This window comes from Eschrichtius robustus, chromosome 3 (assembly GCF_028021215.1).
Source record: "Eschrichtius robustus isolate mEscRob2 chromosome 3, mEscRob2.pri, whole genome shotgun sequence".
Taxonomy (NCBI): Eukaryota; Metazoa; Chordata; class Mammalia; order Artiodactyla; family Eschrichtiidae; genus Eschrichtius; species Eschrichtius robustus.
The window spans coordinates 107,389,352-107,406,972 of NC_090826.1; the positions used below are offsets into that span (position 1 = coordinate 107,389,352).

General features: G+C 45.7%; 2 protein-coding genes across 4 annotated transcripts in view; both read left to right on the plus strand.

Moving 5' to 3' along the window:
• Positions 1-2,126, plus strand: part of LOC137762563 (uncharacterized) — a 68,793-nt gene extending 66,667 nt beyond the window's left edge. For all 3 annotated transcript variants that reach the window (XM_068540633.1, XM_068540630.1, XM_068540634.1), the window contains exon 4: positions 1,908-2,126. In XM_068540633.1, the coding sequence (XP_068396734.1) occupies positions 1,920-2,126 (207 nt within the window). In that variant the 5' untranslated portion in view covers positions 1,908-1,919. The remainder of the gene's footprint in view (positions 1-1,907) is intronic.
• BCL9 (BCL9 transcription coactivator) lies at positions 2,080-17,067 on the plus strand. Its single transcript, XM_068540629.1, has 7 exons — positions 2,080-2,220; positions 3,189-3,505; positions 4,709-4,898; positions 5,794-5,893; positions 9,675-11,916; positions 13,101-13,361; positions 14,700-17,067. The coding sequence occupies exons 1-7, from the start codon at positions 2,168-2,170 to the stop codon at positions 15,815-15,817; spliced, it is 4,281 nt and encodes a 1,426-aa protein (XP_068396730.1). The 5' UTR covers positions 2,080-2,167; the 3' UTR covers positions 15,818-17,067.
• The last annotated feature ends 554 nt before the right edge of the window (positions 17,068-17,621 follow it).

Genomic DNA, 17,621 nt, shown 5'->3' on the forward strand with positions numbered 1-17,621 from the left:
TCTTTGCTACCAGCTCATCAGAAATGCCTGGCAGATTGAGGTGATTTGATATTTGTAATATGTTTAGAGTTTCTTTGGAAGGAGAGTGCAACACAAGTGCCAGGTGTTTCTGCTCTGAGAGGAGCTGGGTACATCACCAAGAGTCCAACCACATTCTTAGTACATCATACTGAGTATTACAGAAAAATCAAAGAACTTGAAAAGAAGGTTCTTGTCTTCAAAGAGCATAGTCTACGTAGGGAGATAAAAAATACACATGGGACTATTCAATTCGACATATGATTGAGTGCTAGAACGTGTGATGCAGACAGAAAGTACCAGAAGAAGTTACAGAAGGGGACTATATAGGTGATAACTTCTTTTTTTTTCCTGAGGTAAATGTTTTCTTATGGCTTTGTCCATGCAAGATTCATTTACTACTTCTGTTTTACCAGTGATTCCCGACGTTTAGTGGGAGGTTACAATATGGTTTATGATCATATATTATGTTGAACTTGACAACCACAATCAGGTTTATAGTCTAAACTGGAAAAAAAAAAAAAAAGCTAAAGGTGGTGGGGGATAAACGTACAACCTTAAATATAATCAAGACCAAAATGTTTTTAGGATGCTTTCTCCCAAGGTCAGCATAGAAACATTCCATAGCATTGTATTCTAGTTCTTTTTCCTGACTTCTTCATTTAAAAGAAAAAAATGTGATTGTACGCACTCAGAACTTCCATAAATTCCTTTCATGGTCTCAGGTAAAATCGCTGGGACTGCTGCAAATTTCTAAATGAAGAAATAGACGTCTAACACTTGACAATGATCATATTCAGTGCCAAGTCCCAGAATATAATGGACCCTCCCAATTTTAGTCCAGTTCTTGAGCCTCTCAAAGTGTATGTAACACCTAAGCTACTTCTAACTCCCTTTGATTCTTTAGCCACTAATCCTGCATCTAATATCCTCATTCAGTCCTATACCCCATGGGTAAAATACCAGAAGGTAGAGCGGGAGGTGCAGGGGGACAGTGGTTACCAAAAAACCACATTGGAACTGCCCTGGAAGGAGCAGTGACTGAAAGTGTATCCTGGTTTTCCCTGAACCAGTTTAGGCTTCCCTAAATAAAGGGCTTTCTCATTTGCTCTCTGGCTAGGTTTGGGAATATTTTCTTGACCTTTTATGCTTCAAATTAGCCTTGCAAATTGGCTCAAAAAATATCTTAGCCTTCAAAGATGTTCTTTTACTTTCCGCATTATGGATCATTCCCATGCTTACCCATGCCTACAGCTCCTGTCATTAAGCAGTGAGAACACAGGACACATACTCAGCATAATTTAGTAGAAAGATCATAGAAATCAGGGGACAGAACTGATTGTATTTGGTATTGGCTCAATAGTTGATTTCAGAAGTACCTCCTTTAATGTCTCCCCACCCTGAGGCCCTGAGGATATAAAGAGAGAGTAATTTGTTTCATGGTTTGAAATTGGGATGGGTTGGTTACATTTCAGAGCCATCAGAGGTGAAACACCAGATAGTTGCTATGGATTTGGAGTACTCTGTGGTTTCAAAGCATTGTTTTGAAGAAAGAAAAACCCAGGTTTTTGAGGGTTTTGTATCTGGACGTAGAGCAATGTAAGGGAGGATATATGGCTAAAGATAAAAATGTCTTTCTCATCTGCTTACAAACGCCTGGTACACGAAGATTGGGTGGGAGGCTTGTATGCTTGGCAGAAAGTCTTAGTCACTCTTCAGCTGCTTTAGCACCAGGGCCTTTTGGCCGGAATATGCACATCTCCCTTTCCTTTAACCCTGATGGAAGCTGAGGAACCATCTAGCTCTGCACCATCAAGTTGGCGGTGCTTTAGCCTCGGTCATGCTGTAAAGGTGTTTGATGTCTCCATTTTTGCTCTTTTTGCTCCCAGTGTGCCCTGGAGATGCGAGATTTTCCTTTGGCAGCAGGAGGCACACACCCAGAGAATGCTGGAGCCGCAAGGGGACAGGACCCACTTCCACAGCGGAGAAAAACAAAGAGGAAAAAGGCGTGCAGGTGGCCAGCGCTAAGGGACTCGCCCAGCAAGCAGTGGGCCACTGCCGCTGTCCTCAGCAGCTGTTTCTGCTGCAGCCCGAGAGGAACTCGGTGAGCCCGTCCCTGTTGGTGGCTGCAAGCTCAGGATTTCAATCAATGCATTCCAGTAACCCTAAAGTGAGGAACTCTCCGTCAGGAAACACACAGAGGTGAGGGCTAGGGCCTGGCCCAGCTGCCCCTTGGGGATGTCATAGTGGACCATGAAGGCTCATTGGTGGAACAACATGTTGAATTAGAAGCGAATGGGGAAAGAAAAAAAGATAAGTAAATAGTGATAGAATAGTGAATCAGAGTTTAGGTTAGAGTTTTCCTCTGTTATTATTTGTCCATTATTACCTGGCCGCTCCTATTTACCACCCCTCTCCTCACCAAAACATAAAGAAAAAGACCTTAAAGACCAGCCAGTACAGTGAGCTAAACTTGGCACGTGAGGAAACCGAGACCTGGAATGGTGAGGAGGCCTAAGGTCCTAGAACTAAAACACCAGCCCCTGGACTCCCACCGTGAGGCCTTTTCCTCTGTTCCGTGGAAGTTAAGCTGATGCCCTAAAAGAGTTTTTTCCTTCTCCCGTGGCGGCAGTGGTTAGTGTGTCTGCGCTGGTGTGATACTGCTTGTTCAGGGAGTAGTGTCCTGGAGGGTTTCCCTAACCTGCCAGTCATGGGCAGGTTTCCTCGCACTCTCCTGGACCTGCTCGTATTTTCCAGCAGGGAGGCTAGTCTCTTGTTACAGCTGTTCCTTGTCATCAGCCGAGGGGCGGGTGGTATTTTGATCTTAACGATGTCTGTTTGTTTACTCTGAGCTAGTCTTAGTGTGAGAGTCATTTCTCTATGTACATAGAAACCGTTGTCCTTTATTGACAGAAGCCCTAGAGATGGGTCCCCATGTGACTCTAGGGTTCCCAAGACCTGGCAGGCCACTCTGCTTGATCGTCCTCTCTGTTGAGAGCTCTGAAATGAGAGCAGGGGAGGAGGGAGCAAGCAAGTGGCTGAGGTGAAAGGTGGAGTGGTTACTTAGTGGTCCAGGTCTCCTTGACCTATGATAAAAATCAGTCCTCCCTCATTTGTGCTGCCCAGTTGTATCCGGTGTCTGATCTCCCTTTGTTATTTGTCTCTTTTAGTAGCCCTAAGTCAAAGCAGGAGGTGATGGTCCGTCCCCCTACAGTGATGTCCCCATCTGGAAACCCCCAGCTGGATTCCAAATTCTCCAATCAGGGTAAACAGGGGGGCTCAGCCAGCCAATCCCAGCCATCCCCCTGTGACTCCAAGAGTGGGGGCCATACCCCTAAAGCACTCCCTGGCCCAGGTGGGAGCATGGGGCTGAAGAATGGGGCTGGAAATGGTGCCAAGGGCAAGGGGAAAAGGGAGCGAAGTATTTCCGCCGACTCCTTTGATCAGAGAGATCCTGGGACTCCAAACGATGACTCTGACATGAAAGGTATGTCTATAAGATATTTGAGACTCAGAGGGAAGTAGGTATTCCTGAGGAAAGGCCTCTGACGTTGGTGGATGCCAGAGAGCCTAATAGCAGCCATGTGGGGAGAGTAGGCGCATCAGATTCAGGAGTTCTCGCAGTTTAAGATGGAACTCTTTCTGGTTGTTTTCCTACTGACTGAAGAATAGTTTGGAACCACCTTGTTGACTTCTTGCTCTTGAGGATGCAAGCGTTTTAGGATGTTCCACGGCCCTAGCCACGTTCTTGTGGATGTTCCTGGCCTCCATGCTCTTTGTACTTAAGTGTCAAGCCGGTAGCTCCAGTTTGTCTATGCCAGGGTCCACCCTGGAGCGGTCTTTCTGACACTCCTCCTCTTCTCCATCAAATTCATCCTTCAAGACTTGGGTTTTGTGCACTCTGGCTGCCAGAGTTGTAGGCACAAGAGGCAGCCCTGGCACTAGTCCAGGTTTGTCACAGTCAATTTCAGTGTGGCAGGAACAAGTGGCTACATGTAGTAGATACAGTAGGCACCAAAATGGAGTGAGCCAGAAAGAGTATGGGACCAATGGCTGTGGTTTTAGGCTTTTTTCCTCCTAGTATAAAATAAAAAATCTTAGCTATAGGCCAGAACATGAAACTAGTATTCAAGCAGTGGAAGTGTTACTTCCCGACCCAAATTTGAAACGAGAACCTGGGTGATCGTTCCCCTGTCTTTCCTTTCTTCTTCAGGTGTTTGTAGGAGGCCTGTTACGAGCGCCAGCACTATGCTGGGGGCTGGGGGTGCCATGGTCAGCAAAACAGAGACAGTTGCTATCCTCAAGGGTTTGAATGCACCTAGACAGCAGATCATTAAACAATTACAGTAAAATTTGATAAATGCTGAAATAAGGGGAGTTAGGGGGCTATGGGTTCAACTAGCAGGGGCAGCCAGTCCAGGAGGATCCAAAAGGGGTTTCCAGGAAGGAGGGACATTTATGCTAATATCTGAAGAATGCATAGTAGAGAAGTAAGGAGGTGGGGGGAGAGTGCTTTGTAATTAGTCATTTAGGGAGAAGTGTATTTGTGTTTTTATGAATAGAAGAGGTTTTCTCTTAGCAAGGTACTTCCTCCTTGAAATTCGCAAGGTGTTTGCATTATGATGCTGTAAATGCTGGCAGAAAAAAGAGTTTTATTCTTTCTATGACATGACTCTTTTCATTCTTTTAGAATGTAATTCTGCTGACCACATAAAGTCCCAGGATTCCCAGCACACGCCACACTCGATGACCCCGTCAAATGCTACAGTCCCCAGGTCTTCCACCCCCTCCCATGGCCAGACTACTGCCCCAGAGCCCACACCTGCTCAGAAGACTCCCGCCAAAGTGGTGTATGTGTTTTCTACTGAGATGGCCAATAAGTAAGTTGATGGCTGTGTCTTGCTATTGGCGTGGCTTGCGTGTTTGGGCATCTAAGTTCTTATTCCCTTTGAAGATTGATCCTTTTTTGGCCCACTTGTATTATTACTTAAAGTTAACCCTACAGAAAGAGGTAAAAGAAAATATAAAACCTCCCCACCCCTACTCCCCAGAGGCAACCACTGATGATACTTCCTTGGCTTTCCTTCCAGAAATTCTTTGTGCTTGTACAAATATACATATATATACTTTTTTAAACACAAAAGGGATTGATTGCACAATATACACTTTTCTGCAACTTAGTATTCTTTTTAAAATGACACAAGTAATGTCCATTTTGGAATAATTAGAAAATGTAAATAACTAAAAAAAAAAAATCTCAGGAATTTACAGAGATAACTGCTGTGAACATTTTGGTACATACGTCTCTAGTGGATGGATGGATCAATGGATATTTATTTATTTAAAATGTGAATATACCCTAGTTTTTTTCATTTAAGATTTTAAAAATTAAGATATAGAATGAATCTTGGCAGCCTTTAATTATTATCAGGTGTGAGAATTCATTTTACCCTTCTTGGGTTGGGATTTTGAACTACGATTCTCTATAAAACACCTACTAGAGTGGATGGCTTTGAAGGAGAAAATCCTGGGGGTTTTTAATACCTCTTTTGAGATTTGCTAATGGCTATCTTTTAATTTCAGAAGTTTGATGGTAAATGATAGACAAATAATGAAAACCTTTTTCTCTTGATTTCTTCTCATTCAACATTGCTGGTGGTTCTTTATACTTCTCCTTCCTCTCTTATACCAGTTTAATCGGGTTAAAGTGCTTTGGATTTACAGTTAGTGAAATAGGAACAAGTCCTAGTGTGTGCATCTCTTTTGTCTTTGCAGAGCTGCAGAAGCTGTATTGAAGGGCCAGGTTGAAACTATTGTCTCTTTCCACATCCAGAACATCTCTAACAGCAAGACAGAGAGAAGCACAGCCCCTCTGGTACGTCATTTTGGAAATGGAATAATGGTTTAAAGGTTCTGCAGTGACCGTAAAGGTGGGAGATGGTGAATTTCACTGATAGGGAGATAGTCTTTTTTTTCTTCTCCCAGTTTTATTGAGATACAATTGACCGACAGCACCGTATAAGTTAAAAGTGTACAGCCTACTGTGCTGTATACTGTATACTTTAACTTACATACGTGACGAAATGATTACCATCATCTCACATAGATACAAAATTAAAGACATAGAAAAAATATATATTTTTTCCTTGTGGTGAGAACTCTTAGGATGTACTTTCTTAACTTTTATATAGAACATATGGCAGCATTCATTATATTTATCATGTTGTACATTACATTCTTAGTACTTATTTATTCTATAACTGGAAGTTTGTGCCTTTTGACTACCCTCCTCCAATTCTCCCTCCCCCAGCCCTTCCACTTTTGGTAACCACAAATCTGATCTCTTTTTCTATGAGTTTGTTTGTTTGTTTGTGGTCATTGACCTACAACACTATGTTAGTCTGTGGTATACACAGAGTGATTCGATATTTCTATACATTTCAAAATGATCACCATGATAAGTCTAGGTACTGTCTATCACCATACAAAGATATTACATAATCATTGACTGTATTCCCCACACTGTGCGTTTCATACCCATGACTTATTTATTTTGTAACTGAAAGATTGTACCTTTTAATTTTCCTCACCTATTTCTCTCCTCTCCCCAACCCCCTCTCCTCTTTCAGCTACCTGTTTGTTCTCTGTATCTATGACTCTGTTTCTGTTTAGTTATGTTTGTTCATTTGCTTTGTTTTTTAGATTCCACATGTAGGTGAAATCATACAGTATTTGTCTTTCTCTGTCTGACTTATTTCACTTAGCCTAAACCTTCTAGGTCCATCCATGTTTTTGAAAATGGCAAGATTTCATTCTTTTTTGTGGCTAAGTAATATTCCATTGTATATATGTACCACATCTTCTTTATCTATTCATTTATTGATGGGCACTTAGGTTGTGTCCATATCTTGGCTATTGTAAATAATGCTGCAGTGAACTTAAGGGTACATGTATCTTTTCTAATTGGTGTTTTTGTTTTCTTTGGATAAATACCCAGGAGTGAAATTGCTGGATTGTATGTTAGTTGTATTTTTAATTTTTTGTGGAATCTCCACACTGTTTTCCATAGTGGCTACACCAATTTACATTCCCACCAACAGTGTATGAAGGTTCAATGGGAGATAATCTTGATGGTATAAACTACATTCTGAGCATTTAACCTAATTGTGTGGTTTTAGGCATATCACACTGCATTGGCCTTTTCTACTAACATGCTGATACACTGATGAATTACTAGGAGAGAAGAGGTACAAAATAGAAAAGGAGATATTTAGATATCTTAGGATTTCCATCATGTAGCCATCTCTGGGAAATTATGAATTCAGACCCTCTGTACAGAGCAGGATTTTAAAAAATAGCAAACGCTCTTGAGTTACTTGAAGAACAGAAAAAGAGCAGCAACAAAAACTACAGTACTGGAGTACATGCTGATGATACCATAATTAAGGTCTCAGTGACTTTCAAAATGATTCTTATTTATTTCAAAGTGAGAGAACCATTGAATGCTTTTAATTGCTTGATATTTCCAAAATTATAGTAAACGTTAGTCTGTTTCCTCTCTGGAACTTAAGCACCTACTATAAATTACATTAGAAAATGCACATAATGGTTGTTTTAATACATGTAGTGTTCCAAATTGAACCAAAAGATATTTCTTGTGTCTCACGTTGTCAAGGCATTGCACCAAATGCTGTGGGGACACTAGAGGTTCAAGATACAGTCCCTGTGTTCAGGAAGCATAAAATCTAAAACTTGGATGAGTCTTAAACATGGGAAAAGTTAAATGACAATAAACGACTGAAGTGACAATTCAATACAGAATGGATGACATTTCATCCTTGTTGTATATGAACATAGAAGTCCCCCCTGTGACATAGCAGGCTTAGGCTTTCCTAGGCCTAGAAAAAAAATTTCATGTCCCTCTGCATCTCTGCTACTCAAGGGTAGACGATGGATATATATAATATTTTAAATGTATATATTTTTAAATTTATACTTTAAAAATATTTGTTTATTTATAATTTATATTGTTTTGGAATGCACAGGGTACATTGCAACTCAAACCGACATTTTATTGACTTAATGACAGATCTTAAGTCATTAAGACAGTTTTCACCTCCACCTTCTCTGGTACTAAAATGAAATCAGAAAAGGAGTTAATAAGGAGGGAATTGGGAATAGTCCAATCACCATTGCTCCAAATCTAAAATAAAAAGGGTGGTACTAAACTGTTTCTTCTGTCACGGTCACCTTGTAGGAAATCAGTGACCACCCTTAACAACAAAACCAAACTTAAACTGGCACTGGAGAGAAAATTAAGGTGACCTCCACACCCCAGTTAAGGAGTCAGAGAGACAGAGGACACTGCAACATCCAGAGTCATCCAAGTTCAGCCAGTCTTACCCCCACCAGTCTCGGTCTGCAGACACAGATGCATGGAGAGTACCAGCAAGTGGAACACTTGCATACATACCCACGGAACGTGAACTGTTCGTGTTCAGGGATATGCATGATGATTCCTGTACAAATCTGCGCCTTGATAAACGTTCCAGAGAGTAGGTGGGGATGTAAGTAAGAGCGTTCAGGGTTTGGAAATACAGCCTTGATTAAGCGAACAGGTAGGAGCAAGTGAACATCAAAAAGGGATCACGCGGCTCACTGGAGGCTGGTGAGAGATCCCTTGATGGAGTCACTAGACTGGGCCCGTCTGTTCTTCAGTACTGCCCTTCTCTAGTACCAGTACCTCCAGCAGTGCTAAGGTGTAGACCCAGAACATTACGAGTCCCTCTTCCAGACACTGACAGCGTCCGTGTCACCTATTGTAGGTGAGCGTGCCTTTACCCAGGACTTAGCATCGGTACTTAATAAATAATAATAAGGCGATCATCCAGCCTGTAGAAAGGGCCGTGTGCTGTCTGTTGGAAAGAACAGATCAAGAGACACCACGAGCTAGATAGCCTCAGATTTCTCTGCCGACCCTTCCTGCCTACAGATGATCTTACTACAGTTAATGTACAAATTCTCGTATGGAATCAGTGATCACAAACTGAAAGCAGAAATCGGAGATGTCAGGCCCCTGGAAACTCAAGGAGAGGAGTACTTCACTAGTCACCGTGCCAGGGGAAACACTGAAGTGGAGCGGCCGTACCTCCCGCCTTTGATGGGCAGAGTACAGAGCTGGAAGTGACAACGACTTTCAGTTGAAAACATTAGACTTTTTGATTGACAATGAGAAGTCTACATACCCAGTTACACTTTCGGGGAAAGAAAAAGGTGTTAGGTACAGCCTCCCACATACCAAGAAACTAATCTCTCCCTGAATCAGAAACACATAGTAGACATGTGATATCAAACCTGTTCCTCGAAATAGATACTCAAATGTATTCACTTTGGCAGCGTGGCTTTCCCTTGGCATGCTTTAAAGTTATTGAAACCTAATCTTCAGCAAGGGAAAGAGGATGCCGTTTGACAGCAAAGTGTGAGAAAGAAATCAAAATGTCTGCATGTCCAGAGTGGGGTTGTACATGAGCAGTTTCTACAGCAAGTGTCAGTGTAGATTTATGTGGCTGGGACAAGTCCTTTATAACATATCTTGCTCTTTTCATTGCCCTTCTGTTCAGTTCACCAGTGATTTTTAAAATCTCATTTATCTTCAGAACACACAGATATCTGCCCTTCGGAATGATCCGAAACCTCTCCCACAACAGCCCCCCGCTCCAGCCACCCAGGACCAGACTTCTTCCCAGAACACCAGACTGCAGCCAACTCCACCCATTCCGGCACCAGCACCCAAGCCTGCCGCCCCCCCGCGTCCCCTGGACCGGGAGAGTCCTGGGGTAGAAAACAAACTGATTCCTTCTGTAGGCAGCCCTGCCAGCTCCACTCCACTGCCGCCAGACGGTACCGGGCCAAACTCAACGCCCAACAACCGAGCAGTGACTCCCGTTTCCCAGGGGAGCAGTAGCTCTTCAGCAGATCCCAAAGCCCCCCCGCCTCCACCGGTGTCCAGTGGAGAGCCCCCCGCACTGGGAGAGAACCCCGACGGACTGTCTCAGGAGCAGCTGGAGCACCGGGAGCGCTCCTTACAAACGCTCAGAGATATCCAGCGTATGCTCTTCCCTGATGAGAAAGAATTCCCAGGAGGACAGAGTGGGGGACCCCAGCAGAATACTGGGGTGTTAGATGGACCTCAGAAAAAACCAGAAGGGCCAATACAGGCCATGATGGCTCAATCCCAAAGCCTAGGTAAGGGACCTGGGCCCCGGACAGACGTGGGGGCTCCCTTTGGCCCTCAGGGACACAGAGATGTGCCCTTTTCTCCGGATGAAATGGTTCCACCTTCCATGAACTCCCAGTCTGGGCCCATTGGACCCGACCACCTGGATCACATGACCCCTGAGCAGATAGCGTGGCTGAAACTGCAGCAAGAGTTCTATGAGGAGAAGAGGAGAAAGCAGGAGCAAGTGGTCGTGCAGCAGTGCTCCCTCCAGGACATGATGGTCCATCAGCACGGGCCGCGGGGCGTGGTCCGAGGGCCTCCCCCTCCGTACCAGATGACCCCCAGTGAGGCCTGGGGGCCTGGGGGTGCAGAGCCCTTTGCCGACGGGATCAACATGCCCCATTCTCTGCCCCCGAGGGCCATGGCTCCCCACCCCAACATGCCAGGGAGCCAGATGCGCCTCCCTGGATTTGCAGGAATGATGAACTCTGAAATGGAGGGGCCTAATGTCCCCAACCCGGCATCTAGACCAGGTCTTTCTGGAGTCAGCTGGCCAGACGATGTGCCAAAAATCCCAGACGGTCGAAACTTCCCGCCTGGCCAGGGCGTCTTCAGTGGTCCTGGCCGAGGGGAACGTTTCCCAAACCCCCAAGGATTGTCTGAAGAGATGTTTCAACAGCAGCTGGCAGAGAAACAGCTGGGTCTGCCCCCGGGGATGAGCATGGAAGGCATCAGGCCCGGCATGGAGATGAACAGGATGATCCCTGGCTCCCAGCGACACATGGAGCCGGGGAGTAATCCCATCTTCCCTCGAATACCAGTGGAGGGCCCGCTGAGCCCTTCTAGGGGTGACTTTCCAAAAGGAATGCCCCCACAGATGGGCCCCGGTCGGGAACTCGAGTTTGGGATGGTTCCTAGTGGGATGAAGGGAGATGTCAGTCTAAATGTCAACATGGGATCCAACTCTCAGATGATACCTCAGAAGATGAGAGAGGCTGGGGCGGGGCCCGAGGAGATGATGAAACTCCGCGCCAGCGGTGCAGACATGCTGCCTGCTCAGCAGAAGATGGTGCCCCTGCCCTTCGGCGAGCACCCTCAGCAAGAGTATGGCATGGGCCCCAGGCCGTTCCTCCCCATGTCTCAGGGTCCAGGCGGCAACAGTGGCTTGCGGAATCTCAGAGAACCAATTGGGCCCGACCAAAGGACTAACAGCCGGCTCAGTCATATGCCACCACTACCTCTCAACCCTTCTAGTAACCCCACTAGCCTCAACACGGCTCCTCCCGTTCAGCGCGGCCTGGGGCGGAAGCCCGTGGATCTCTCTGTGGCAGGCAGCCAGGTGCATTCCCCAGGCATTAACCCTCTGAAGTCTCCCACGATGCGCCAAGTCCAGTCGCCAATGCTGGGCTCGCCTTCGGGGAACCTCAAGTCCCCCCAGACTCCATCGCAGCTGGCAGGCATGCTGGCGGGCCCAGCTGCTGCTGCTTCCATTAAGTCCCCCCCTGTCTTGGGGTCTGCTGCTGCTTCGCCTGTTCACCTCAAGTCTCCATCACTTCCCGCCCCGTCACCTGGATGGACCTCCTCTCCAAAACCTCCCCTTCAGAGTCCCGGGATCCCTCCAAACCATAAAGCACCCCTCACCATGGCCTCCCCAGCCATGCTGGGAAGTGTAGAGTCAGGTCAGTATGCTTTCATCCTCACAGTTGCATCTTAAAGCCAGAGATTGCGAAAGCCTGATTTACGTACTTTAAGAAAACTGGTGTCTTAACCTGATTATGCAACCAAAGGAGGTGGCTTTTGCCAAGATGGACGTATTTGTGGCAGAGTGCATAATCGGGACTTCCATGGGGTTATGCTCTTAGTGCAGAATATGTTTCTCAGATAGGACTGGGAGGAAGATGGGAAATGTGCGTCATTTCACTGAATGATTTACATTTGCACAGTGAACTCACGGTGGTGGAATAGAATGTCTCAACAGTGGGTAAATGTGGCCTTAAATACTAGATCCACCCACTTCAAAGGACTGCCTTCATCATGTCAAGAGAGTCTGAGTATCATCCCAACCAAAGAGGGGAGGCTGCTGAGAGACTTGAGTGGTTCTCGTAAATACGTGTTGACCATAGAAACTGTTACCGAAACATTCTCCTTGGTAAACTGCTGTTCTCACAGATCAGCTACAATTTATTAGTATTTTCTTCCTAGGAGAAGCTCTCACTGATGATGGTGGTTTTGTGAACGGGACCAGAGGTGGTCAGTGGAAGATGAGCACTGAGGTATAAATACTACGTCTGTGCTGTCTCCACTTGAGAAAGAATCAGAATAAGATAGGAGATTTATCCTACCAAGCTAAAGTGTGTCTCTCCGTTGGGGAGCAGTTCACAAAAGCAGTACAGTGGAGTTGCCCCCTCAGACCTTTTCAGTTCAGACATCTTGGTGGCAGAAAATCAATCAAGAGCATGTGTAGGGCGATTCTGTTAGTACCTGGGGTGGGATTGCTAATCTGGCTTCCTAGCATACTAATGCCTGAGTCGAATTCTAAATTGTGATTGGCAAGGGAAAGAGATCCATAAGAGTTGCCTGTAACCCATGGTTTTCCCAAGTTTGAACTAATGTTTCTTACGCATTCTCGGTGTGTTTGTCTTCCCATCTGCTGAGCTGTCACCTCCATCTCACACTGCAGGTTCCCTCTGCACACACACGGAGCTTGACTAGAGACTGATGATTCATGTCCTGGGTCTCATAACACTGTCCTGTTCATCTGTCTCATTCCTGGCCCTGCTAGTTCATAATGATATGCCCAGTAGCTTTCAAGAGAAATCTAATTGCCTGCCCTTTTTTGTTTTGTCTTGCTTTCTTCTCCTAGGTGGCCCCCCACCTCCTACAGCCAGCCAGTCTGCCTCTGTGAGTATCCCGGGAAGTCTTCCCTCTAGTACACCTTACACCATGCCTCCAGAGCCGACCCTTTCCCAGAACCCACTGTCTATTATGATGTCTCGAATGTCCAAGTTTGCAATGCCCAGTTCTACCCCGTTATACCACGATGCCATCAAGACCGTGGCCAGCTCAGATGACGACTCCCCTCCAGCTCGTTCTCCCAACTTGCCATCAATGAATAATATGCCAGGTAAGAAATCAGGAAGATAGGATATGGAGCTAGCTCTGAACAAAAGAAAAACTTCTTGAAGTCTTTTCTTGATGGCTGGACGTCCACCAAGTTGAAAAAGTATACCATCTGAGTTAGTTTCAGTAAAACTAAAGTGTCTTGCCTAGAGGAAGAGAATGATCACAATATTTTTTATTAGCTTAATTCAGTATTTGTTGATAAGAAAGCAGGTTCCTTTATAGTTCTTGTCATTTTCTTACGGAAGTTTTGATGCTTCTGTGTACCTAGATGCTTTTTTTTTTTTTTTTTTGGTGGAGGTTGGGGAGGTCCTCCTGGCACAAAACTGAGAACGGTATCTTTTTAACATGCTGATCGGAATGTCTTTAGTCCTCAGATATTTTCCTGGAAGGGCAGCCTCAAACCACAAGCAGCCACAGGATTTCAGACAATGGAAAGCCCCTATTTCCTAGAGAATCACTTTCTTTAGGACTAGAGAGAGAATAAAATTCCTCCCTTCCCTACTCATTCTGTTCTCCTTCACTCCTACACCTCCCGTCTCCCCAAATCTCACTAGTAGGACGTGATCTGGTATGGTGAAGGTGGTCAGTAAAGAGACCATGACTTTTGAGCCATGGGTTTCTGGTTCCAGTTTCGTTCTGATTGTTAGGGATGCTCTTTATCATCAGGCAGGTGAGGGCATGCTCTGTGGGTGGCACAAGCACCATCCTTACCATTCTCAGTGGTTAACTCCATGGAGAGACCAAATATTTAAATGTCCCAGAGACCAGAGCAGAACCTGTGTGTTTTCCTTTTCCATTAAAAATTAGCTTTTCTTTACCATTTCATATAACGTAGAGTTCAAAATGCTCTCTCTGTAAGGTAATATAAAATAGTGATGCCAAGTATCAATTGAAAAAGGCCTGTTTGGTTTCCTTGTCCTTATTGCTGATTCTTAGACTCATAGGGCTAATTAGTCCTCCTTCTCCAAAAAGGACCATACTGAGTCATCCAGGCAAATTGTTTTCTTCTATATTAAATGTCTCCAATGAAGAAGACTGTACTCATTGGCATATTCACTTGTAACTTTTCACACAGGAGACTTCTTCCTAGCTGTCTTCTATATACCTTTGTGTCCTACAGTTTAAGACTCAATAATATATTGTCTTGTAGAGCTGTTGGTTTGTGTGCCCCAAAATGTATTATAATCTTACTGAGGGCAGAGATTGTGCATTGTATGTTTCCCCAGCACAGTACCGTGCACACTTGATGCACAATAGTTTTTTTGTTAGTTTGATTTATGATAGTTTTCCTGAGTTGCTTTTGGTTAAGTTGATTCCTTTGATATCTCTATTTTTCTAGGAATGGGCATTAATACACAGAATCCTCGAATTTCAGGTCCAAACCCCGTGGTTCCAATGCCAACCCTCAGCCCAATGGGAATGACCCAGCCACTTTCTCACTCCAATCAGATGCCCTCTCCGAATGCCATGGGACCCACCATACCTCCTCATGGGGTCCCGATGGGGCCTGGCTTGATGTCACACAATCCTATCATGGGGCATGGGTCCCAGGAGCCTCCGATGGTACCTCAAGGACGGATGGGTTTCCCCCAGGGCTTCCCTCCAGTTCAATCTCCTCCACAGCAGGTTCCATTTCCTCACAATGGCCCCAGTGGGGGGCAGGGCAACTTCCCAGGAGGGATGGGTTTCCCAGGAGAAGGGCCCCTTGGCCGCCCCAGCAACCTGCCCCAAAGTTCAGCAGATGCAGCACTTTGCAAGCCTGGAGGCCCAGGGGGTCCTGACTCCTTCGCTGTCCTGGGGAACAGCATGCCTTCAGTGTTTACAGACCCAGATCTACAGGAGGTCATCCGACCTGGAGCCACCGGAATACCTGAGTTTGATCTGTCTCGCATTATTCCATCTGAGAAGCCTAGCCAGACACTGCAATATTTCCCTCGAGGGGAAGTCCCAGGCCGTAAACAGCCCCAGGGTCCTGGACCTGGGTTTTCGCACATGCAGGGGATGATGGGCGAACAAGCCCCCAGAATGGGACTAGCATTACCTGGCATGGGAGGTCCAGGGCCAGTGGGAACTCCGGACATCCCTCTTGGTACAGCTCCATCCATGCCAGGCCACAACCCAATGAGACCACCAGCCTTTCTCCAGCAAGGCATGATGGGACCTCACCATCGGATGATGTCACCAGCACAATCTACAATGCCTGGCCAGCCCACCCTGATGAGCAATCCAGCTGCTGCCGTGGGCATGATTCCTGGCAAGGATCGAGGGCCTGCCGGGCTCTACACCCACCCTGGGCCTGTGGGCTCTCCAGGCATGATGATGTCCATGCAGGGCATGATGGGACCCCAACAGAACATCATGATCCCCCCACAGATGAGGCCCCGGGGCATGGCCGCTGACGTGGGCATGGGTGGATTTAGCCAAGGACCTGGCAACCCAGGAAACATGATGTTTTAAGCTGCTAAGATTGGATGTGCCGATCCTTGTCAAGATGAGATTCCAGGTCCTGAGAGCTGCTTTGAGGGAGTTCCAGGAGTACTGTTGGTCATGCAATAGGAGAACAGAGACCCAAGGGCTGCTTTGGGGGAGGGGGGAACTCGAGAATGTATGGATTTATCTGAAAACAAATTATTCATTTAATCAACAGGTGTGTTTTTTTTAAGATTTATTTTTTAAAAATTATTTTTGTGGACTTGGGTATCCCATGATGGCACCTACTTTTGGGAATCTGTAGCCGTGCTTTGAGAATTGCCATGGGTCATGTGTTGCACCATTCTCTGTATGTTTACGTCCTTTGGACTGGCTTCTCCCAGGATTCTTTTCTGGTTTTGTTTTTGCTTTGGGCTTTATTTTTTTTGTGTGTACTGTACTATATTGTAAAAGGGATTTTAGCAGAGACTTTAGTCTTTGGGACAAGAGAACAGGAATGCTGGGCTGTTTACTTTAGGTGGAGAATCCATCTTCAGACCTTTGGACTATTTTCTTTCAACTCCAGTGTATAGAAAAACCAAACTACGACCTCAGAGCAGAGTATTAATGAAAAGCACAAAAAGAGGAACTAAGTTCAGCGAGGGGTGGGGGGAGGGGGGAGATTTTTCTTTTTAAAAATAATGATGCTTAGGACATTTGTTTTTCAGTTCAAGTGCTCTTCAGCACTGTCTGTCTCTCCCAATCTGAAGACCCACCTTCACATTTTTCTCTTGTTTTCCCTCCTCTCTCCTTCCCTATCTTCTTGGTTAAGTGAGTTTCCTCCTGTTGTGTCCCCCACTGGTGACCCCCTGCTTCCCTCCTCTCTTTTTCCCTTTGGCAGCTGCAATACACGGTGTTATTTGGGGGAAATAAATCTAACGAAGCCTCACCTTCCATGCCGAGCGTTGTCCCGGCTCTGGGAGGGAAAGGTCTGTCTTTGGGATGCTCGATGGTCTTCTTTGCCCTTCGTCTTTTCTTCCCCAGCCTACCCTTCCCTGCCGGCCTTGTTTTCTGTTCTCCTTTTACTAGGAATTCCCAAGTGAATTTTATTAATGTGGGAGTGGAACAGATGCTAAAAGCTATCCAAGATTTTGTTTTTGTTTTTAATTTTGTGTTTCCTTCCCTTTCCTCCCCGTCCCATGCGTCAAACGTTCTGTGTAACCTCCATTAAATTTGGTACAAAACCACTCACCAGAGCTGTGGTGTCAGAAAAATAAAATATATTGTTTCTTACAAAACTGAATTGCCTTTTTTGTCCATTTGGATTCCTGTTTGTTCGGTATTGGGCATATTAGTTGCCATGTGACCCAGAAGCATAGTAGCTTTGTATCGGAGTTGATCTGGGTGAAGGTTAGGGGAAGTACATAAAAGCGCTTTTGCAGATGAAGCGTATTGCTTGCTGTTGAGGCGTAACTACTCGTGTAGACTGATCCTGTGCTGTTTCTGTCCCAATCAGGAAATCCTAGCTACAGGCAGAGGAGCAGCCCTGGTCCCCATGCCCCACCTCTAGAGGCAATTCATGGTCTTTACTGGGAATTTTTGTGAGAGCCAGTGTAATGGTGTGAGGTAATTAAGAGACCAAAGGTATATTTTTAGTCATTTGAAAAGCCATGAAATGTCCCTGGAACTTGTCAAGGTGAAGTATTCTTACTGCACCCGCAATCGTGGGTCTCTGTCGTCCGTTCTGCTTCCCCACCTCGCTGCCTGCCCGCATCCCCTCTGCAGGCCCTGCTCAGTCTACACAGCTCACTTCCACGCACACACCTTCGGCACGCCAGCGTGTGTCCCGCAA

Coding starts and splice junctions, on each gene's coding strand:
- BCL9 (XM_068540629.1), top strand. CDS start 2,168: ATGCATTCCAGTAACCCTAAAGTGAGGAACTCTCCGTCAGGAAACACA. Junction 2,221..3,188: donor CCGTCAGGAAACACACAGAG/GTGAGGGCTAGG, acceptor TGTCTCTTTTAG/TAGCCCTAAGTCAAAGCAGG. Junction 3,506..4,708: donor CGATGACTCTGACATGAAAG/GTATGTCTATAA, acceptor TCATTCTTTTAG/AATGTAATTCTGCTGACCAC.